The sequence below is a fragment of the Sorex araneus genome, chromosome 1 (genome assembly GCF_027595985.1).
Source record: "Sorex araneus isolate mSorAra2 chromosome 1, mSorAra2.pri, whole genome shotgun sequence".
In the NCBI taxonomy this organism is placed as follows: domain Eukaryota; kingdom Metazoa; phylum Chordata; class Mammalia; order Eulipotyphla; family Soricidae; genus Sorex; species Sorex araneus.
Window position 1 is genome coordinate 378,312,451 of NC_073302.1, and position 24,237 is coordinate 378,336,687.

The 24,237-nt window shown below is 39.8% G+C and overlaps 1 protein-coding gene across 1 annotated transcript in view; it reads right to left on the reverse strand.

Annotated features, from left to right (window-relative positions):
* Positions 1–24,237, reverse strand: part of SCIN (scinderin) — an 86,573-nt gene that overhangs the window by 29,297 nt on the left and 33,039 nt on the right. Inside the window, exon 5 of the mRNA XM_004602219.2 lies at positions 46–138. Within this exon, the coding sequence (XP_004602276.1) occupies positions 46–138 (93 nt within the window). The remainder of the gene's footprint in view (positions 1–45; positions 139–24,237) is intronic.

Consider the following 24,237-nt stretch of genomic DNA (forward strand, 5'->3'; position numbering starts at 1 on the left):
CCAGTCCAGTAATAAAGAGTAACACACCTCTCGGGATGAACTCACCATGTAAAGCTTGGCCATCTTCCTGTTAGTTATGTCTGCAATTGTGTCATCGTCATCAGTCCCGTCTGGAAGTGCTGGCTTATTTCCTAGAACCTGGGAAAAAAAGCAAGCAATAGAGAAACAAACTCTTATTAAGGGATAGAGTTCAGGAAAAAGAAAGGCCCTACCTACTGTACTATCTCTCTGGCCCCTAATATGAGCTTCTAAGAAAGTAAAATTGCAGACTTAAAAGTCTAGCTGTCGGGGCCGGAGCAATAGCACAGCGGGTAGGGCGTTTGCCTTGCACGCGGCCGACCCGGTTCGATCCCCGGCATCCCATATGGTCCCCCAAGCACCGCCAGGAGTAGTTCCTGAGTGCAAAGCCAGGAGTAACCCCTGAGCATCGCTGGGTGTGACCCAAAAAGCAAAAAAAAAAAAAAAGTCTAGCTGTCAATATTGCTGAAAAATAGCAAAAAGTCATTTAAATTCACTTATATTCAGTTCTGTAACAGAATTTCTTCCTGGAGCCTGTTTTTAAAAGCAGCCCAGTAGTTTCTATTTTGTTGTTGTTTTTTGATGTTGTTGTTTTTGGATACAGTGGTAGTGCTCAAAGGCTATTCCCTTTGAGCAGGGACTAGGTGATGCCAAGATCAAACTGGACCTCCTTGTGCAAAACATGCCACCAGTCTATTGATTTAATTCTTCCACCTAGCCCTATAGTTTCATTTTACATAAACAAGCATGGATAAAAATTATTATACGAGAGTTAGAGTCCTTTTAATTTGACCACCATTGCTGATTTATTATGAACTAGATAAAGCCCAAGTTCTGGATGATCATTTCAAGCTGGTTTCCTAATTAGCCCCTGGAACTTACTGTCTGCAGTGTTGTAGCTATTCAATAAGTATTTGTCAAATAAATGGTGTCAATTCTTTAAATTTGTGATGCAATCCAAAGGTTCAAAGCAAAACATTTTGTAGGAAATACATTTGAACCTGTTATGAATTTCTGTGCACTGTTATCACTGTATAGTGTTATCACAAAACATCCATAAATTAAACAAAATGTCATAGGCATTAAGGACAGAAATAAAATGTAAATTCAGTCTAAGTAATGTGCCTTTTAAAGGTTAGATAATGCATAGGTGCTAATCACTTTGATTCAATAAATATTCAATATATAGTAAATTTCTTATGCACAATTTGTTTATGTTCAGTATTCCTTACAAAGTATTTTGTGAAAATATATACTGCCAAACACCAGAAAATAATAAAGATGTATGTGAATATGGAAACATCTTGAAATAAAAAATATATTAAGTGAGTAATCTCCTATAGAAACATCTTCACCTTCTTTTAGTTTAACTAATGCTTTTAAATATTTTACATATTGAATGTCTTTAAAAAATTTGTTTTGATGCGTTTGGGGGCCACATCCTCCAGTGCTCAGTAGTTACTTGTGGCCCTGTGCTCAGGGTTCACTTTTGGTGGGCTCGGGGACACATGGGATGCTGGGGGTTGAGCCCAACTTGTCTATATGCAAGGCAAGTGCCATAACTGCTATATACTCCAACCCTGATTATTGTACATATTAAATGTTTAGAATATAGTTTTTCTTTTAAAATTATTTTCCTTTTTCTCTCTCAATTTCTTTTTTGTTGCTAGGAAAACCCCCAAGATTAAGATACTTCCAACCATGGGGCTGAAGCAATAATAGTACAGCAGATAGAGCATTTCCCTTGCGTGTGGCTGACTCGATTTTGATCCCCGGCACCATATATGTCCCCCAAGCATGCCAGGAGTGATCCTCTAGTAAGCCCTAAACACAATTGGTTGCAGTCCCCAAACAAGAAAAAACAAAACACAAAAAAATACTTGCAACTAGAAGAAATGTTTTTTTTTTTCCTTTTCTTTGCTTTCATTTTTGGCAGTTTCATTTTGCTAGAAGTATGTACTCTCCTAAGTACAGTGATATCTCACCTCATATACACTTCTGTAATTCTCAAGACAGTAGACCTTAAAATAAACAGCTTGGGTTAACAATCTATCTAATACTGGGAAGTCTCCCAGTGGGTCAAAGAGAGTCTGGCATTTGGGGCACAGCCTTTTAATTTTCAGACAGCAATTACTGTGTTAGCCAGGCAGTATAATTAGGCTCTCAATGGACTGGAGCATGGTTGTCAATTGAACCCAGGGGATTTACCAGATGTACTCTTCACTGTAGCAGTACAGCGATGCTGTATATTGTCAGATTTTTCTGAGATCTCTGTAAAACTCAGTTTAACAACCAAGCATTTACCAAATAACTCACTGGGGTATAAATGTGTTTCCAGCCACCTTGAACAACAATCCCTTAAAGACTTTATATCCTGCCTTAGTAAGAGGGGAAAAATATGTTCACTTTATCAAGTGTGTCTTTGGTTATGATCTTTGCAATAACTGTAAATTTGGCTCTTTTCATATACATGTGGGATATATACATTTTAAATACCTGTCTGGGGCTTTTTAAGTGTATATAATCTATGTAGAAAATAATATATATTTGACAACTTGAAAGATAAAGAGGAATAGAGAAGCCTTACTTAAGGCTATTCCATAAAAAAATCTTTTATTTTAGATAGGATTTATGCAGGGCATCTCTATCTTTTAACTATTTTCTACCTAGAACTCTAAGTAGGTTTCTACTTAGAGTATCTCTACCTATCAGTACCCCACACTGAATTTGTCTCTCTACAATACTGATCGTTATCAATTTTCATGTTCAAGAATCTAAAGTGTTAGGGGTATGCTGCCTCCAGCAAGCAAACCTGTACCTGTGGGGCCTGTGCATCAGCAGCCTGATGGTGCCTTCAGACTTCCAGATACTCCAAAATTGCTGCTTTTGGCCAGACCTCGACAACTTAGGGCCAAGTTTACCAAGAAATTAAATGGCCAAAAGTTAGGTATGTGGGAAACACACCCCAAACCACCTCCAGCTCAGCTATATGAGCTCATTTATTGACCTTATTTCAGAGACCCATAAATCTTGAAAGAGATCAAAAGATGCAGTTAGAGCCTGTGGGAATCCATGACTGAGAGGTGGTGGGAATCCATGACTGAGAGCCCCAGGCTCACTTGGATCAGGACTTGGCCTCCTCCCCCCAGGTCCCCAGTTTTCCAGTAGCTTGGCAGTCACACCCACAAACTGCTCCCGGTGCCATGTAATCTCATCAATGGCCAAGACCGAGACCAAGACTTATAAACTAAAGCTCCTAGAAAAGAACACACAGAATTTCCTGGACATTATATTCTATCCATAACAAACAATATGAAACTAATCATCTAGCATTGCCTTTTCGGCAGGTTGAGTGGTGGTGATACTGGTGTCGAAATATCCAATGTAGCCAAAGTTGAGAGAGAGAGTATGGGGGAAATTGTCTGCCAAACAGGCAGGGGAAAGGTTGGAATGGGGGTGGGGTGGGGGAATACTGGGGATTTTGGTGATGGAAAATATGCACTGATGAGGGGATGGGTGTTTGATGACTGTATGACCAAAGCTCAAACATGAAAGCTTTGTAACTGTTATCTCATGGTGAATCCAAAAAATGGGGCGGGGAATAAAATAATAAAATAAAATGAACATTCAGAATAGAATAAAAACGTAAAAAGTAAAGTGGAGTCCATGCCCAATTCAATCAGCTTAATCAATGGCTGAATAAATAGCAGTACTCCTACATTATTAAAAACAAACAAACAAACAAAAATCTAACTTGTTCCATTGAGTGGCTATAAAGTTATGTGGTTAGCTTTGAGTCTTTTACACCTTGACTCTCCTACTCAGTCATTGCAATTGATTTCTTTATGATCATGTTTGGAGTCACTGATCTTTAGCTGTTTCTTTATTCCCAATCTCATCATTCTAGTCATTGGTTTCCTGTTAATTCTTTCCTGCCTTCAGTCTCAGATTTTTTTTTATCCAGAAAGTTAGTGAAGACACTATCCAAAAGATTTCTTATTTTAATTTACTCCCATGTTTCAAGAATATGTGACCAAATAAAGATTGCATATCTGCAGCATAAATGGTTCTTTAAAGTCTATTATGAGCTTTAAATTCAAGGAGGTCAAGCAACATCTAGGCAATGTGGTAAAACATAGATTCCCAAGTTTTTAATAGCTCTGAGAGAAGGCTCAGCGATCTGACTCCCAAACTGATTCTGTGCTGTTGTGTATATGAGTATATCCTAAGTTCCAACTTCTCTCTCTCTCTCTCTTTCTCTCTCTCTCTCTCTCTCTCTCTCTCTCTCTCTCTCTCTCTCTGTCTCTGTCTCTGTCTCCATGACCCTCCAGAGGCTGGATTATCTGTCTTGTATTAGTTCTCTCTAATCAGGCTGATGGTTTTGGTGTCTCCTTTGGGAGTCACAGAATTTTCCTTCTCTGGGGCTTTATTTAATGGTCAACTGGAAGTGACAGAGGCAAAACCTAACTAATTATTCTTTGATTAGTTAAATTAATTATAATTAGTCCAGCACAAGTTACTACTTACTGAATGTCTGCTATGAGTCACACAAGATATTAGGGCTTCAGACACATATCATTCCAGCCAGAAAAAGAGTGAGTGCCTATAAACCAGATCAGCTCTCAACATTTTACAGAAAAGGTCACTGATACTCAGAGAGATCAAGTGATGGTTTCATGGGGCTGGTAAATGTTGGAGGCTAAGATGGCAGACATACCTTTCAGATCACATTATCTTAGCCTTTAAAATACTGGATTGCACACTAAATAAAGGGTAACTGGGAAAGCACTTGAAACAGGCAAAAACATTAAACCCCTGGGTGGTATCTGAGACCCTCTGGTGATCTGCTCCTATAGAGGCACACACTCTTCTTTTTCCTGAGTTTATTTTCTCATTCAACATAAGACTGATAGCAGTATGTGATTTTAACAACATAGATACACAGAAACCTTGTGGCCTGGAGGTGAATGAAACTGTCTGCCCTAAGAGACCTGTTCTGCAGTTATTAAGAAGTTCACTTTAACAATGAAGGTATATACTCATCTATTTTTAGTTTTTGAACAAGTTTTAATAAATTATTTCTCTTATTAATGTATAACTTAAATCTTTGACATCAATTCTTTTAGTTGTATGATATTTATTATTCTACATCTTTGAACCCCCTTAATAGCTACTGAAACTCATGTCTAAAGCACATGCATTTTAATTATAGATGTCTTATGAATTTTACTTAGGTATTAGCATTCCTGTTTATTTACCTATTTAGCTTTTATTATGTATAACATGTATTCAGCTAAACTTTTTTGGTGGAGGGGTGTGGAGTTTGGATCACACCTGCAGGTGTAGTGATGGAGATTGAATTGGGTTCAGCCATGTGCAAGGAAAATGCTGTAACTCTTATACTGTCTGTATGGTCCCTTAACCTTTCAACCTTTTAAAATGTAATCCTAAGCCTTCAAAATACTTAAAATTGATTACTGAATAAATAATACATATACATGTGGTCAGCATCATTCTAAATTCTTATATTTAAGTCATTTCATTTTCATAATAACCTGACAAAACAGCACTGTTGTGATCCTGTTCACACCGAGGTATATTTTAGCTACAGGCTTTGTAATTTGCCCAAGGTCATACAGTTAGGAAGAAACAGTGTAAGGATTTGAACTGATTTGAGAGAGGGCTCTTAACTAATCTGCAGTGCTATCCTGATAGCAAAAGTTCTGTAATTGTTTATGACTTATCTCTGGAGATAAAGCAGAAATTGTGCCATAGCAGATCTACTTAGACTACTTTTAATTTCCCGACATTTATTGCATCAATAGTCATAAATGTACTGTGCAGTGCATAACCCATGCACTGTGCTTATTATAGCGTCTGTCTTCCTCTATACAAAGTTCTATTTTCATTTCCTCTAGCCCTCTCTTTTTATTTCTCTTTCTTCCTGGTTCTGTCTAATGCCTAAGTGCACTGAATCTGAATGAAAAGATCCTGAACTCTTCCATCATTTCGGAGTGCCAGATGGTCAAACAGCCCTTAATAGATAGAATAACACTCAAGCAAAAGAGCTGCCAAAGAATACAAAACAAAACAAAAGTAATTTTGGGAAGGCCTGGGGCGATAGGACAGGCAGTAAGTTTCCTGCCTTTCATGCCCTGATCCCATTTCAAATTCCAGGTTCCACACATGTTCCCCTAGGCTCCACGAGGAGTTTCCCTGAACATAAGAGCCAGGAGTAAACCCTGAGCACTTCTGGGTATGGCCCAACCTCCCTGTCCTCTCCCAAATATTTCTTCTTTTTTTTTTTTTTGGCTTTTTGGGTCACACCCAGAGATGCTCAGGGGTTATTCTTGGCTTTGCACTCAGGAATTACTCCTGGTGGTGCTTGGGGGACCATATGGGGTGCCAGGTCAGTCGCGTGCAAGGCAAATGCCCTACCTGCTGTGCTATCACTCCCGCCCCTCCCAAATATTTCTTTACTTATAAAATCATCAAAAGTTATGAGAAAATTGATAAAACCTAGTGTTGTGAAAGATTCTATATTCTACTAGGGACTGTCTGATCAGGAGGAAAAACCTTGAATATATTTAATAGTAAGTTCCAAAAACCGACTTAAAGGAATGCCAGCTAGGGCCGGGGCACATGTGAGAGAACCGTCGAGAGATCCAAGCTGGATCCAGTATCCTGCACCACTTGGTCCCCTCAGCACTGCCAGGAGCAACCCTCAAGTACCACCAAAAAAGAAGGCCAGTTATTTATTCTAATCACTCTATTCCTGTACTTTATTCTAAGGAAATAGTTCAAATATACGCAAACAATTAATTTCAATGAATGTCCATCACAAAATTTTATAATATTAAAAATTTTAAACCATCTAAGTGACCAACAGAGAAGGGACTGAATAACTCAGGCCATATCCTTATAATGGAAAACTATAAAGAAACGAAAATTATTTGATGAGGAAAAAAATCACTGTCACTGTCACTGTCATCCTGTTGCTCATCAATTTATTCGAGTGAGCACCAGTAACGTCTTTCATTGAGAGACTTATTGTTACTGTTTTTGGCATATCCAATATGCATGGGTAGCTTGCCAGGCTCTGCCGTGCAGGCTCGATATTCTCGGTAGCTTGCCGGGCTCTCTGAGAGGGGCGGAGGAATCGAACTCGGGTCAGCCGCGTGAAAGGCGAATGCCCAACCACTGTGCTATCACTAATATTATATAGCATTACCTATAGTTTGAATTTATTCTCATAATAGGACAGATAATGTTTGTAAAAACATTAAGGATTTGAAAACTTAGCATTTTTGCTTCAAAGTTAGGCCTTCGAATGATACTTTTTCTCTACAATAACTATTTCTATTTTGTAAAGTTTCAATAATAAATATATATTTTCCTGGAATAAGAATTATACATGACTCAAAATTCTAGATAACACTGGGTTAAAGTGTTTAAAGTTTGCATTATGTCCTAAAAGAATTTTTACAGGATCTTATGTGCTTTCCAACTAAGAAACCAGCTTGACTGATTTAAAAAGTGAGATGTAGGGGCTGGCTCGATAGCACAGCGGGTAGGGTGTTTGCCTTACACGCAGCCTACCCAGGTTCGATTCCCAGCATCCCATATGGTCCCCTGAGCCCCACCAGAACTAATTCCTGAGTGCAGAGTTAGGAATGACCCCTGTGTATCACCAGTGTTACCCAAAAAGCAAAAAAAAAAAAAAAAAAGTGAGATGCAGCTCCCCACCAGCTGTCAGCCTGGCTGTCACACCCACAATGTGCCTCAGAGCAATTTTAGCGTACCAACAGCCCTGGTCCAGAGACACAGCAATGAGTCAGAGAAAACACCACAGAGCTGGAGATTTCTCGGGGCCCATACTGAGCCAGTTTCACCAGGGCACCCCATGTGGACCAAGTACAGTCTCCCCACCTATTCCAAATGGAATCACGGTGACCAAGAGCTTCCACCAGCAAGGCTCAGGTATGCGGGTTCCAGGACCAAATCTCTAGGCCGCATGGCAGCTGAGGCTCCGGGCTGTCCCTCCCTGGCTCCCCGCCTGCTTGTCCACCTGGCTGTCACACTCACAATGTGCCTTCAGGTGCTATCTTAGCTGGCGCACCAATAGCCCTTATATAGAGATGCCCAATTGAATCCCAGAATGAATTAGTGCCCTACAGAAATGTCTCTGGAACCCAACCATCTACAACCATCTAGGATTCCAGAAGTGCGTGGTTGAGGCGCCCAAGATATTCAAAATGAACAAGAGGCAATAAATGATCTAGCATCTGCCCCTGGCTGGCAGGCTTGAATGGTGGTGGGAAAATTCAAGCAAAACATAATAGAGAGAGAGTATTGGGGAAATTGCCTGCCATGGAGGCAAGGTGAGGACTGGGATGGAAGGGTTCGGATATACTGGGGACACTGGTGGTGGAAAGTGTGCACTGGTGAAGGGATGGGTGTTCGATCATTGTACGGCTGAGTCTCGAACATGAAAGCTTTGTAACTTATCTCATGGTAATTCAATTAAAAAAAAAAGGAAAAAAGAGTAATGTGGAGTTCATGCCCAATTCAATCAGCTTAATCAACGGCTGAATAAATGTAGGAGCAGTACTCCTACATAAAAAAAAAAAGTGAGATTAAGGTAAGTGGGTAGTTTTGTTTGAGACTTAAAACTTATAAATAATAAAGTACTAATTAATGTAAGCCTCAGATCTTGTAACTCCTTCTGCTTGCTATATTGAAAATGTGATGTCTCATTCTTTGTTTTTTGTTGTTGTTGGTTTTTTTTTGCCTTTTTGCGTCACACCTGGTGATGTACAGGGGTTACTCCTGGCTCTGCACTCAGGAATTACTCCTGGCTATGCTCGGGGAAGCATATGGGATGCTGGGAATCAAACCTGGGTCAGCCGAGTGCAAGGCAAACACCCTCCCCACTGTGCTATCCCTTCAATCCCAAGTGATGTCGCATTCTTACTTTACTCATTTTAGTATGAGTATCTCTGATTCTAGTTTCACTAAAAACAGTATAAGACTTCAGGCTCTAAAAACTAATGATTTACTTTGTGGTCCTTGTGTGTAATTTCCTTCCCCTAACTGAAATAAAATAATCAGTGATTACAAACATATGGAGAATAGGAAAAATTTTTTTAAAAGGAAATGCAGCTTTCTTGTTGTGGTATATTTACTTAGTTTAAGATAGTTAAAACTTAGATAAGGTAAATATTTGGTAAGACAAAGAAACAAAAGATATAAAATGACATGTAATTCTAAGAAAAGCTGAGACACTGTTTAACCTGCTTTACCCAATCTTGAGATGAGAGTCCAATATTTTTCTTCTGGCTCTCAAGTATTATGCTTCCCTCCACTTTATCTCTTGACTTCTACATATATATATAATTATTAACATCTTTATTAACATAAGTTAATTACTAATTAAAATACTAATTAAAACAAAATATTAATATTTTGAGGAATAATACTTTTTTAAAAATTTATTTATTTTTTAATTAGTGAGTCACAGTGAGAGTACAGTTACAGATTCACACATTTTCGTGCTTGTTTTTCCCTCATGCAATGTTTGAGAGCCCATCCCTCCACCAATGTCCATTCTCCACCACCAATGAACCCAGTATCCCTCCCACTCACCCCCGATCTCATCCCCCCCACCCCACCCCACCTCTGTGGCAGGGCACTCCAATTTGTTCTCTCTCTCTCTCTCTCTTTCTCTCTCTCTCTTTTTGGGTGTTGTGGTTTGCAATAGGGGTATTGAGTATCATGTACAGTCTCTAGTCTACTTTCATCACTCATCTCCCTTCCCGTGCGGGATCTCCAATCACATTTTACTTGGTGTTCGCTTCTCTATCTGGGATGACTTTCCCTCAGCGTGTGAGGCCAGCTTCCAAGCTATGGAGCCAACCTCCTGGTATTATATACTACTATTCTTGGGTATTACTCTCCTACTCTGTTATTTTATATTCCACAGATGAGTGCAATCTTTCTATGTCTGTCCCTCTCATTTCACTTAGCATGGTACTTTCCATGTTGATCCACTTATATACAAAGTTCATGACTTCATCTTTTCTAACAGCTGCATAGTATTCCATTGTATAGATGTACCAGAGTTTCTTTAACCAGTCATCTGTTCTCGGGCACTCGGGTTTTTTTCCATATTCTGACTATTGTAAACAGTGCCGTGATGAACATTTAAGTGCAGATGTCATTTCGACTATACTTTTTTGTTTCTCCAGGACATATTCCCAGAAGTGGTATTGCTGGATCAAATGGAAGCTCAATATCTAATTTTTTGAGAAGCATCCATATTGTTTTCCAAAGGAGCTGGACCAGTCAGCATTCCCACTAGTGTAGAAGGGTCCCTTTCTCCCCACATCCTCTCCAACAGTGGTTGCTTTGAGGAACAATACTTTAGACTAGGAAAAAGTATATGAAATACATGTCTGGGAAAAAAAGCAAGCTGAAATGAATGTCAAGAAAAGGGATTCAGCTACTTAGTTATCTGGCTCAGTGCTGATGATAGTATTTTCTGCACTTATTGAAACTATTTCTGCTCCACATCTGTGCTGTCCAATAGTAACCACTTGCCACCTATAGCTATTATTATCTAAAAAATGACTAATATAACTGACCTCTGTATTTTAATTAATTAAAAATTAAAACCTAAATTGTCACACACATCTCACAGTACTGTATTTGATAGTCTGGCTCCAGATGACTCAAAAGATGCTGTGGTCTTGGGGAAATAACCAAGACACAGATTTATTCCTTAAGTGTTACTATAATATCTACATGTATGAGATAAAATTTTGATAGTCCAACTCATGAAAAAGTTAACCTATAAATTATTACAATGTAGAAATCTAGATGGTAAATTGTCATTATATATAAAAAATAAACCTGGGTCCAGAGAGATAGCTCAGATGCTTAGCATGTGTGAGGTCGTGAATTTGATTCCTAGCACGGTATGTCTCCCACTATTGCCCCTCAGGGTTATTCTTGATGGCTCAGAGTATCACAGAGAACCATCAGGTCAACACCACTGGGCTTAAACATTGCAGGAAGTAGCCCCTGTTTCCAGCTCTCCAATCCCCAGAACCACTGCCCTATCTCCCAGCACTATGACTCCTATTAAAAAAATACAAAAGCTACAATGAATATATAGGTACAGATGTCATTTCTACTTTTTTGCATCCTCGGGATATATTCCCAGAAGTGGTATTATGGGGTTATATGGAAGCTCAGTTTCTAGTTTTTGAAGGACTGTACATATTGCCGAAAGTAGATAATGGACCAAACATGATGACCTCTCAGTGTCTGTGCAAGCCATAATGCCCAAAAGTAAAGAGAGAGTATGGGGAATATTGTCTGCCATAGAGGCAAGGGGAGGGTTGGAAAGGGGGGGTATGCCCGGGATATTGGTGGTGGGGAATGTGCACTGGTGGAGGCCATGGGTGTTTGATCATTGTGAGCTTGTAACCCAAACATGAAAGCTTGCAACTATCTCACGGTTATTCAACATAATTAAAAAAAATACAAAGGCTAAACTATATAACCTACATTTAAACATATTACTAAGAGTAGTTTTCACTGGCTGCATAACAGGACCGCCTGATAAGTTATGAGAAATAATACCTAAGTGTGAATTGGGTTCCAGAATTCTGGATTCAAAGGCCTGACATATTTCTGTTTCAATCGCCCCCAGAGCCTGATAAGGGATATATTTAATTGTTTAGAGGCATCATCTTTGTTACCCTGGTTGGTCCATCTTAACCATTAGGACATTTCTGACAAATATTTCTTTTCTCCTTTATGGGATAGGGGGTGCTTCCAAGCAGTATTCAGGGGTGCCTGGGGACCACTCCCACTGATACTCAGTTTCACAGTTGAACTGTTCAGTATGCAGGCAGTGCTGTGGGGTCATGAAGTGCTGCAGGCAGAAGTCTGTGCCTGGTGCAACCAATCTAGGCAAGGATCTGTGACCCCTGAGCTATTATCCAAGTTCCTGCCAAGATCTCTGATGTTCACTCATTAGCCTCTCAGGGGACAGATGATAAGGTCTGGTGTTTTGGAAGCTGGTCCAGGGAAAAACCCATTAGGAATTTAGGCCAGCTGCCACTTCTGGGGCTTATTAGACTTTTTTTTAAATGCTTGTTTTTGTTTTGGAGAGATACATCTGGGGATGTTCAGGGGCTACTCCCTGCTCTGTGATTGGGGCTGTTCCTAGCAGTACTCTGGGGACCATGTGGAGTCAGGGTTTGAAATGGAACCCTGTGAATGCAAAGCATACACACAGACCACGGAGCTACTTCTCCACACCCTACTTATAGTGGAGGTGGGAAGGTGGTAAAATCTCAAGTTTATTTGCACATTTCTTCCTAATTAAAACCTGAATGGACACTCTCGCCATTAGCTTATGGGGTTCCTCAGTTCTATTCTTCAATATAAACCCATGTTTTTGCTTGACAGTTTGGCACGATCAAGCAATGTGAGCTAGATGGACCCATTGTGAACTCTATAAATTTGTTTTCACAAAGAAACAGAAACACAACAAACAGTTTTCACTAGTCCTTGATAAACTATTAAGACTACAAAAAGAGTCTGAGGTTGCCTACAAAATTAGTAAGGAAGTTTACCATGATCTATTTGTATAGTACTTATGAGCAAACAGCAGTGGAAGGTTGAACTTAATTTATTTTAACTCAAATATATAAAAATAGTTTTTGAGTTTGCTCAGATTTAGAGATCTTTGGAAAGGGCTTTCTTCTCAATGTTGGTTTTCTACCATACTGCTTTTGGTTTTCTTCCTTCAGTAACTTACTGCTTGTTTCACCAAATTTGGAGATTATCAGAAGAAAAACTATTTGTGTTCAGCTAAAGGAAGGAATGGAGAAGAAAGTGCATTTGTTTTCCAGTTTCTTCCTTTAATGCAGAAGAAAATACAAAGAGATACACGGAGGTTAGGGCTGGAGAGGTGGTACATGGGTAGGGTGCTTGCTGTGCACATGGTTGACCCAGGTCTGCTCCCTGGGACCCTATATAGTCTCCTGAGCACCACTAGGAGTGATCCCTGAGTGCAGAGAAGGAACATCACCAGATGTAGCCCCAAACCCAAACAAACAAACAAAAAAACATGACCTAGACATCTGGGTGTAGTAGAAAGCCCCCACCCACCGGGGTTCTCCCACATATATACCTCCTTTACACAGACATTCATCTTGTGAATGTAAATCCTCATGATATTAAACAAATGATAACTACAAAATAAATTCTATGGAAATGTCAAATTCTATAGCATTTCATGAAATGAACGTGAGAATTGTATTTCAACAAATGCCTTGAGTCAACCTCTTAATATTGGGACCTGATTAATTCTTAGCACAATAGTAATATCACAATTTATTGTATGTGTTTTAAAAACAAATCTAAAACATTAATACCAAGGAATTATAAATTAGCAAGTCTTAGAAATCTGGCTTATAATATCTAAGCCTAAGTAGTTCTTGGTACAAGAACTGGGTAGTTCTTGGTACAAGTGCTAAGAAGCAACTGACTTAAAATCACTGAAAAGCAGTAACTGCATTTCAAACCACAATGTACAGAAGGAAATAGAGAGAGAAACAAAGAGAGAAAGAAGAAAAGTACAATAGAGGTGGGGGAAGGTGAAGTGGAGGGAGGAAGGTTAAGGATATTGGTGGTGGGAAGTGGACACTGGTGAAGGGATGGGTGTTGAAACATTGTATGACTGAAACCCAATCATGAACAATTTCTAACTGTAACAATTCACAGTGATTCAATAAAACATAAATTTAAAAACTAAGAAAAAAATTCACTGAAAAAGTCTGTTATTTTATATTTTCACCAATATTATAAGAAATATGAAAAGAAATATAAACAATAGATAAGAGAGAAACCTTACATTCTAGCTTAGTTTTCGTTGGTGTTCATCAACTCAGAGACAGAATCCATAGGGGCAAAGATCTATCCTGCTATGCAGTCCATCTGTCTAGAAATACATTATTCTATTTACAGGTAGGTCCTATCACTATTTCCTCATTTCAGCTGCTCTAAAGAAAAAAATTATCTCATTCCGAAATGATTGCCAAGTGGTATCAATTTGGGTTGATTATAAAAAAAAGATACCTTATCAGTAAGGTTATAAGTCCCCACATGGTACGTTGGCATGGCAAAGTGGATGATTGTTTGAAATACTATTTTATTGCAGCATATGCTGACTATAAATTTTTTTTAATTGAATCACCATGAAAAAAGTTACAAAGCTTTCAGGTTTGAGTCTCAGTCATACAATGATCAAACACCCATCCCTTCACCAGCGCACATGTTCCACCACCAAGAACCCCAGTATACCTCCCATCCCACCGACCCCACCCCCCCACCCGTGTGGCTAATGATTTTCACTTTACTCTCTCTTTAGTTCGATTACATTCAATATTTCAATAGAAAACTCACTATCATTATTTGGAATTTCCCCCCAACAATCAGACCTGCCAAAAAGGCATCATTTGATAATTTGTTTTCCATTGCTGAGAATGAAGAGCATATCGATTTCTGGTATTTTAGTAATTAAGTCCAGAGAAATTTCTGCCAGAAGTTGCGTCACTGCAAGCTCATACCTCCGGTTAGAGGGCTCTATAAGATGGTGGTTGCCACACAGCCGCTGCCACCGAAAGGAAAGGATGAGAGAGGAAAACCTTCCCCCTCCTGTGGCCACATGGGGCCATAGCTCAGTTCACAGTCTAGAGGCATTTCTGCAATTAGTCGCTGGGTATCGAAAGTAGTTAGTTGGCCTCCGGGATCATGGTCTTTTAGGAGCGGAAGAGCTGTTCGTGTGCTGCTGCTCGGGGTTTCGTCTGGGCCACTGACTACACTATTACTGTATTTTTCTAATCTTTGTTCAGAGTATTTTAACTTCACATAATCGATAAATTGGGAATGAACAAAATGGGGGTCAAAAAATACTAGAAAGTCAAATAAAATATTCATTACAGTAATTATAACAATAAAGGGTATTTTGAACAATGTCTGCATATGTAAGCTATCAATAAATGATTACTGATATCTTATACTTGCCCTCTATTGTTGAGGAAATATAGCCCCTGCAGGAATCATCTGGAGAAAGTAATCAATACTATTTTTATTTTTATTTTGGGGGCCATACCCAACAATGTTCAGCGTTACTCCTGTCTCTGCACTCAGTATCACTCCTAGCAGTGCTCAGGGAACCATATGGAATGACAGGGATCAAACCTGAGTCAGCCATGTGCAAGGTACAAGGCAAGCACCCTACCTGCTATACTATCTCTCTACCCAATGGCAAATATTTTGGATCTTTTTAACCTAAAGTTCAAGTAGGATACTGCATATGTAAGTTTCACTTCCAAATGACCCTCATTAAAATGTTTTTCAACACAACAAATGCTGATAAAGATCTCCTGTGGGTCAGAAGCCATAGTACACATATAAGAAGTTCTACAATTTTAAGACTTCGTTCAATTTCAAGGGAATTTCTGAAAATGTCCTAGAAAATAAAGGATGTAGTTATGAAACAAAGAATATAAAGCAACTTAAATAGCATACAAGGAAAAATGTGTGTCTCTGATATAAACCTTTATTGGTTCTTTGTATTAAATTGTTCAACTAAACTATCGACAAAACTTATATCTAGGACAGCTCAAATTTTGATCCTTATGAAGTACAAAGTTGTGACCTACAATGAGATAAATAAGATGGTGACAAAAATAGTATAGTAAGTGATTTGTGTATGTGTGCACACATGCATAAGTAGGTATTACAAACTCACAAAATAGTTTTAGATTTTACAGTTAAGGAGATTAAAATATGCTGATTTTTTCCCAGATGCCAAAAAAAAATACAATTTTCATTCTGATTTATGCTTTCTTTCTAAATATCTTTAGTCCTTAAAAATTCTAGACTAAAAAAATACTATATTCAATGTTCAAAAATGGTCATGAGTGAAATTTTTGAAACTGCTCCTCATGTCTTTTTGGTTCACTCGATACTATTCTACAAAGAAAAACAGAGAGTAATTCAATATCATTAAATTCTTCGAAAGTAAGTCCTTCCCACCTTCTATCACAGAATCTGAAAAAAAAATCCTGATGTTCTAGAAAAGTAAAATATAAGTCCACATAAATCCAGTAGAGACAAGACTCTGAAGCACCCATTTGCACAGAGAAATTTTAAGGAATGTTGACATTTACATTACATAAATTACAAATTCAAATTCTTTTTTCAATAGGGGCCACACTGAGTGGAGCAGATCAATTGGTTATTGCTCAGGTACCAGGCTACAATCCCAGTGTTCAGTGGGCCAGGCAGTGCCAGGGTTCTAACTTAGTGTTTTGCATATGCCAGACTTCTGCTCTATCAATTGAGCAATCAAACCAGCTTTTCCAACTCAAATTTAATCCCTTTTGATTTTTTTTTTGGTTTGTGAAACGCATTCAGTGGGGATTAGGGTTTACTGACTCCTGGCTTAGTGCTCAGGGATCACTCCTAACCAGGCTCCGGAGATCATACATGGGTTGAACCTGGGTTGGGCATGTGCAAGGCAAGCACCTAACCCACTATATTATCTCCATTCAATTAAGTTTCTTTGTTTTTCCTTCCATTTATTTTATAAAAGCATCTTGACTTACAAAGTTATTCACAGGCTTTAGGCAGTGTTCCATCACTAATCCCACCACCAGGCTCATCTTCCCTCTGCCAGTGTTTCCAGTTTTCCTCTCCTACACCCACCACTGTCTGCCATCTGGACAGGCACCTTTTTTTAAAAAAAATTTTTTTTTAATTTTACTGAATCACCATGAGAGACTTACAAGCTTTCATGTTTGAGTTACAATCACACAGTGATCAAACACCCATCCCTCCACCAGTGCACATTCCCCACCACCAATATCCCAGGTATACCCCCCTTTTGCCACCTTCCCCCCTCCTCTATGGCAGACAATATTCCCCATACTCTCTCTCTACTTTTGGGTATTATGGCTTGCAACACAGACACTGAGAGGTCATCGTGTTTGGGCCATTATCTACTTTCAGCATGCATCTCCCATCCCAACTGGTTCCTCCAGTCATCATTTTCTTAGTGATCCCTTCTCTATTCCATCTGGGACAGGCACCTTTTTTAAGTTTATTTAAGATTGAGTCTTGTGATTTCAGTGTTGTTAACTCTGTTGTTCGGAAATTTAGTTCTATCATTCCTTAACATCACCGAAGTACCTTGACTCCTGCCCCCTATTGCTTCTCTATCACTTCTACCCCCTAAACTCATTTTATTTCCTTCTCCTCCCTATACTTTGGAATCAAGGGTTATCTAGGCATTCCCTACTTAAGCCGTTGCATTTGCATTTCCTTATTCAGTTACACTAAATGCCATCCTACACATTAGTGGTGTCATCCTGTGTTTATCCATCTTCTTCTGGCTTATTTCATTTAACATGATTGTCTTCCAGTTCCATCTATTTTGCAGCAAATCATATGATTCCAATTAACTTAGTTCTGTACTTTATATGCTGATTTATATGAATATTTCCATGATCAATTATAAAACACTTTTAAAAAGGGCATTCCCACTTCTGTAAATTTAAATTGACTAAGAAGTTGAGAGGTGCTTGCTTTGATCTCCACCAACCCAATTTGAACCCCTGGTACCAAATATAGTTCCCCCTGAGGGGTTATTCTTGAGCACAGCTGGTATGGTCCCCATTAAAAATATATATTTACAGTCACGTCAGCGGGGACCCTCGGAGGGGGTGAGCTGAGTTTCCCTCTCCGCCCCGAGCAGAGCCCCAGCAGCTAAAGACCTCTGGAACCCAGCCACAGCCATGCTCAAGGCCACTCTTCACATGTTCGGATGAGCCTCATGCATGAAGGAACCAGCAGAAGAACCCAGGTGTGTGGGACCCAGGGCTGAGTTCTCCAAGCCTGTTCAGATTGGGATTGGGTCTCTTCCGCCCAGATTCCCTATTTTCCAGTAGCTAGGAAGTCATACCCAGAAACTGCCTCCAGCGCCCTGTAATCCCATCAGATTACAAGATCCAGAGACTATAAAACCAAGCTCCCGGAAGCACGTGGCCAGAGAATCTGGCAAGCTACCGAGAGTTTCCTGCCCGCATGGGAGTGCCTGGCAAGTTCCCATGGCGTATTCATATGCCAAAACCAGTAACAATAATGGGTCTCATTCCCCTGACCCTGAAAGACCCTCCAATGCGGCATCGTTGGGAAGGACAAGTAAAGAGAGGCTTCTAAAATCTCAGGGCTAGGATGAATGGAGAGGTTACTGAGACTGCTCGCAAAAACTGACGATCAACGGGATGATGATGATGATGATGATGATGATGAAGAAGAAGAAGAAGTTGAGAATTAGCAATGAGCACAGCCACTTGCCATTAAGCTTTATAGAAGAATGAGACAAATATATTGGATGACTTCAGAAATAAAATTTGACATGTGAGTAGTTCCTTGGAGTTCCTGGAGCATATCTGTTACAAATCCTGTGGTGAGAAGAGGTAGCACAAGAACTGAGGGTAGTAGTTAAGCCAGTGGACAGCTGTGTGGGGCCCTAGACCAAAGCAAGAGAGGTTGTGGGGCTTGTGTTTGCTCAACACTAGTTGGAGCAATGAACCGGGCTCCACACTGCATTTTGCAGATAGGGATATTTAACTATAGTGTCTGGGTATGTGCATTTTCACTTACACAATGATGAGTTTCAGACAGTAGCTACTTATTTCATACTATGCTATAGTGTGGAAACTGCTTTAAGAAACCAAAAGTACTATGTCATGTGTTTATAGGAAAATAAAGGGGCCCTGAGACTCCAACCCAGACAGGCTTGGGGTTGACAACTTCCTCGTAAAGAAAGGGCTTTGGAAAACCAGGTCCAGCCAGCTACAGAAGCATGCTCAGTGAATAGAAACTTGAACTGATTTTCACTGCTCTCCTCATTAAATGCCTAATATGTATTCACTTACATGCCCCCTAGCTGCTTAATTAGATGCTAATAATACATGGGATGCCTGAGCAAGCAGGTAGTTCTTATGTTCATGGGCAACTTTAGCACCACCCCATTAAAGCTACTCACCTCTTATGCATATCCCTACTCTTCTTAGCTCACTCCCCAAACATCCCTACCAAGGGCTGGGTTAAGGCACATGCATTGAATGAGGCCACCCCCAGTTTAATTCCCAGTACCAAAAGGTCCCTGGATCATGACTGAGTGCAGCCTCGGAAGCCCTGCGCACTGCCGGGATGGCCAGGTAATCCATGGCACCGCAGGCTCCAAGCAGCACCACTCCCTCCAGCCCTCTCATTCAGTTGCCTAATTGCCAGCTTGGCTGACTGAGTCAACCAAATAATTATTTAAATATTAATCAAAAATAATCTAGAGCTGTGAAGGTGACAGACATAAAAAATGAAACTCAGCAGCGCCAAAAGGAAACAAATTCTATCGAGCAAAATATTTTAGAGGACATATAGAAGTATAAAGTAAATATATTATATGTATTAGATATATTGCTATTTTCTAAAAAGATTCTCTCTAGAGAACAATTTTAGAAATTTTCACCCAATTTGACTCCAAATTCATAAGAAACACTGATGACCACATCATGTGATCAACTTGCCAAGAAATGACTGAGAAAAATGGTTTCTCTTCGAATTGTCACTTTTCACTTATATTAACAAGATGAACCTGAAAGCCTATATTGAGAGGTCCTTTAAAATGAGTCTAGCCTAAACTCTGTTCTACATAGTCTAAACTACAAATTGTATCATGATAACATTGCAAGCAAGTAGTGGTATCATCCAGACTTGTGGATGTCTGAGGCACTCAAACTCTGTTTAAGAACTAAAGCAAGCTTATCTTAATAATAATAAAAAACAGTCTTCAAATTTAATCAGGAACAAATTCAATGCCGAATAACACATTTTAACTGAGACATGTTATGTTGTCTGATTTTCTTAAAATCTCGCCCCAAGTCCCGACCAATCTAAAACAACAGTTATGCTTATGACACTGTAGGGGGATTTTGTGTTATGATAAAAGCAAGTCCCCTAACAGATTAGGAACATGTAATCCTTTACGGTATTTCTATTGTCAGAATTCTGCCACTAGCATTTACAATGATTATACATTTAACAAGTGTACAATATTCTTTTTAAAAGCCGTTCCACATTTGGATAATGAGTTATATCTGTTGTTCTTCGAAACAAATTGCTCCTTCATTCTCTTCTTGGTATCAATCAGATATTGTTTATTTCTTTTAATAAAAGTATAAAACAGATTGATAAATTATTGACCATGGTAACTATTCCTACAAGGACATTTAAGTTCCACTCAAATATTTAGAGAAAGTACAGAGTAGCTGAATAAAGTTATGGATCTATGGTTTATTTAATTTTCCTCATATTCATCTTTTTTTCTCTCTTTTTTCTTTTTTTCCTTTTCTTTCTTTTTTCTTTTCTCTTTCTTCTTTTACATATTCATCTTATATATATAAAAAGACAAAAAGATTTTACATAAGCTAGAGGTGTCTTTTATTTTAGTGAACATATTTGATATGCCAAAAACAGTAACAAGTCTCACAATGGAAATGTTGCTGGTGCCCGCTCGAGCAAACTGATGAGCAACGGGATGACAGTGACAGTGACAGTTAAAAGTGAAGACAAAATGAGTACAGAATAAATTGACCTTATTATTTAATTTTAACTTTTTGTTTTGGGGTCACCTTCATGGGTGTTCAGAGCATATTCCTGGCTCTGTGCTCAGGGAAAGGGCTTGGGGACCGTACAGGGCACCAAGGATCGAGCCAAGGTTGGCTGTGAGCAAGGCAAGTGTCCTACTGTATGCTATTGCCCTGGCCTCAGAATAAACTGATTTTAGAAACAGAATTTTGTTAGTCTACATGAAGGATTAATTTCATATGTAGAAATATGAGTTTCCTAGAGTGCTATAGTTGCAGCTATAGAGTGCTATAGAGTGCTATAGAGGCAGACCACACGTCCTGCTTCCCCAGACCCAGATGGTCATGTTAATGCATGCTGTCTCTATGTCCTGGCTGGTAAGAGTTCCCTTTTTTTTTTTTTTTTTTTTGGGTCACACCTGACGATGCACAGGGGTTACTCCTGGGTTTGCATTCAGGAATTACTCCTGGCAATGCTCAGGGGACCATATGGCATGCTGGGAATCCAACCCAGGTCAGCCTTGTGCAAGGCAAACGCCCTACCCTCTGTGCTATTGCTCCAGCCCCAAGAATTCCCTATTATTTAAAGTGTTTCAGTTCAAAGGATCAATTTAGACCACCTCCAAAGCCAATAAACACGTTGAGCTAGATTGATAGTACAGCAGGTAGGATGCTTGCCCTGCCTGCAGCTGACCTGGGTTTGATCCCCAGCAACCCAAATGTTCCCTGAACCCACAAAATATGATATCTGAGCACAGAGCCAAGAGTAACTCCTGAGCACCACTGCATATGGCCCAAAAAGCCAAAACCAAAACAAAAAAAGATGTATGTTAAAATTATGTAAAATTACTAACATGATTATAGTTGAACTACCTCAAAATAATCATCCCCCAAACTCAATTTTTTTTAATACTTTGAATGTTTTTAGCTGAATTCACTGAAAAGACATGTTCTAGATAATCAATATACTAGGAGAGTTGGTATATAGGTTAAGGCACTTGCCTTGAACATAGCTGATGCTAGTTCTAGTCACTGCATATGGTCCCTTAAGCATTGCTGGGAGTAATCACTGAGTATATGAGATTAAGCCAGGAGTCAGCTGTCTCCTCGCACTCCCCACATGAATGAAAGACATGTGCTCAAAATCGTGCGTGACTATAAGATTAATAGTCATTGATAATTATAACTGATTAAAAGTTTCAAGCTATTTTCAAGTATTAGTAATGTTCACATCTTATTAAGAGATAATTAAATGATTCTTCTGTAGCACTGTGGCACTGCCGTCCAGTTGGTCATCGCTTTGCTCGAGTAGTCACCAGTAACATCTCCATTGTGAGACTTGTTACTGTTTTTGGCATATTGAATATGCACGGGTAGCTTGTCTGTCTATTCCGTGCAGGCAAGATACTCTCAGTAGCTTGCCAGGCTCTCTGGGAGGGGCGGAGGAATCAAACCCGGGTCAGCCGCATGCAAAGCAAACCCCTTCCTGCTGTGCTATCTCTCCAGCCCAATTAGAATAATACATACTTATTATAATAAGTTCTGAAGAAAACAATGACAAATGAAGAAGTACCCAGCATAATACCAGGCACATAGTCCCAGAATATTATCAATATTATATTTCAGCATAATAATTTCACATGTATGTATATGTATACATATAAACTTACATAATAAGATAATAGATATAAAATTTTGTGTCTTGCCTTTTGTCTTGGAATTACACCAGGATAATCTTTCCAATGGATTAAACTTATTTCTAAAATGTTAGTCATATAAGTCACTTTTAGGGGGTGAGAGGTGGGCCCACACCAATTGCCGCTTAGGGCTTACTCCTGGCTTTGTGTTCAGGGATCACTCCTGAGAGTGCGTAGAGGATCATATGTGGTGCCAGAGATCAAATCATGGTTAGCTTCATGCAAAGCAACCACCTTAACCTCTGTCTTATCTTTATGCAGATGTGAAAGTCTCTGATGGTAATCTAATAAAATTTAAGTACCTATAATAAAAATTTATCTCTACACAATTTATCACTGAATTATGCAGTTTGTCAGTGGATCAGCTTACTAATAAATTTCATTGCTCTAGATAAAGCATATTTTAACCCAGGTATTGTGGAACCTTAGCCTCTGGGCTCAACAGGACCCAGGAGTGAAGATCCTTTGCCTGTTTTCCCCAGTCTCCAGTGACGCAGGGGGGTCATGCCCATAAGCCACCTCCTGCTGGTGCCAGATAATCTCATCATAGGCCACCATCCAATCACACGGCTGCTTCTCCAGGAAGGGAGCATATCATGAGGCCCCCACAGCCATGCCACTGGACTCCGCGCTAGCTGTTCCACTTGGGGTGCTTCAGAGGGGGGCGGGTGAGAGCCCTCCCCGCCCTAAGGGACCCAGCCCCAGCAGCCGAAAACCTCACAACCCAACCTCCGCCAAGTTCAAGGCCGCTCTCCACATGCTTGGGCCGAGCCTCACATATGAGTGAACATATTCCTGGACTATGCGCCTGCTTTCGCAGCTGTGCGACACATCAAAAGACTCTCCCTACCAATTCTCCATAATTACCACACCAAATTTGGTGGGGTTCATATAGTAGGCAATAATCATAGAGGCAAATATATATATGCATATATACATATTTTTAGATATATATACAGATCATATATATATATATGCTCATATATGTTGGCCGTTGATGGGGCTGTTGTCCCATTAATGGCCAACATCCAGAGAGAGACTTAAAAGCAAGCTCTCAGAAGAGAGTGATGCAGAGAGTCTCTTGCCTGCACGCCTGGATGTCTTCCCCAGGGCCCCTCGGAGGGGATGGGCTCCAGCTTCCCTCCCCACCCCAAGCAGAGCTCCCGGCGGCCGAAGACCACCGGAACCTAGCTGCAGCCATGCTGGAGGCTCCTCTCTACACGTTCGGACAGGCCTCATGCATGAAGGTACTGGCAGAGGAACCCAGGTGTGTGTAATCCCATCAATGGCCAGCATCCAGAGAGAGACTTAAAAGCAAGCTCTCAGAAGCCATATCTTCAGGCTACTTCTCCCTCTAGGAGAAACTGACAATCTTTTGAGAGTTTCCTGCCCACATGGGACAGCCTTGCAAGATTCCCATGGTGTATTCATATGCAAAATCCAGTAACAAGCTGGATCTCATTCCCCTGACCCTGAAGAGCCCCCAGTGCAACATCGTTAGGAGGGCCAAGTCGAGATAGACTTCTAAGATCTCAGGGAAAGGACAAAATGAGATGTTACTGAGCCTGCCCGAGAAATCGGTGATTAACGGGATATTGTGATTGTGATTGATTGCTCATATATATCACTGTCACTATATCAATGTCATCCGGTTGCTCATCGATTTGCTTGAATGGGCACCAGTAATGTCTCCATTGTGGGACTTATTGTTACTGTTTTTGGCATATCGAATATGCCATGGGTAGCTTGCCAGGTTCTGCCTTATGGGCAAGATACTCTTGGTAGCT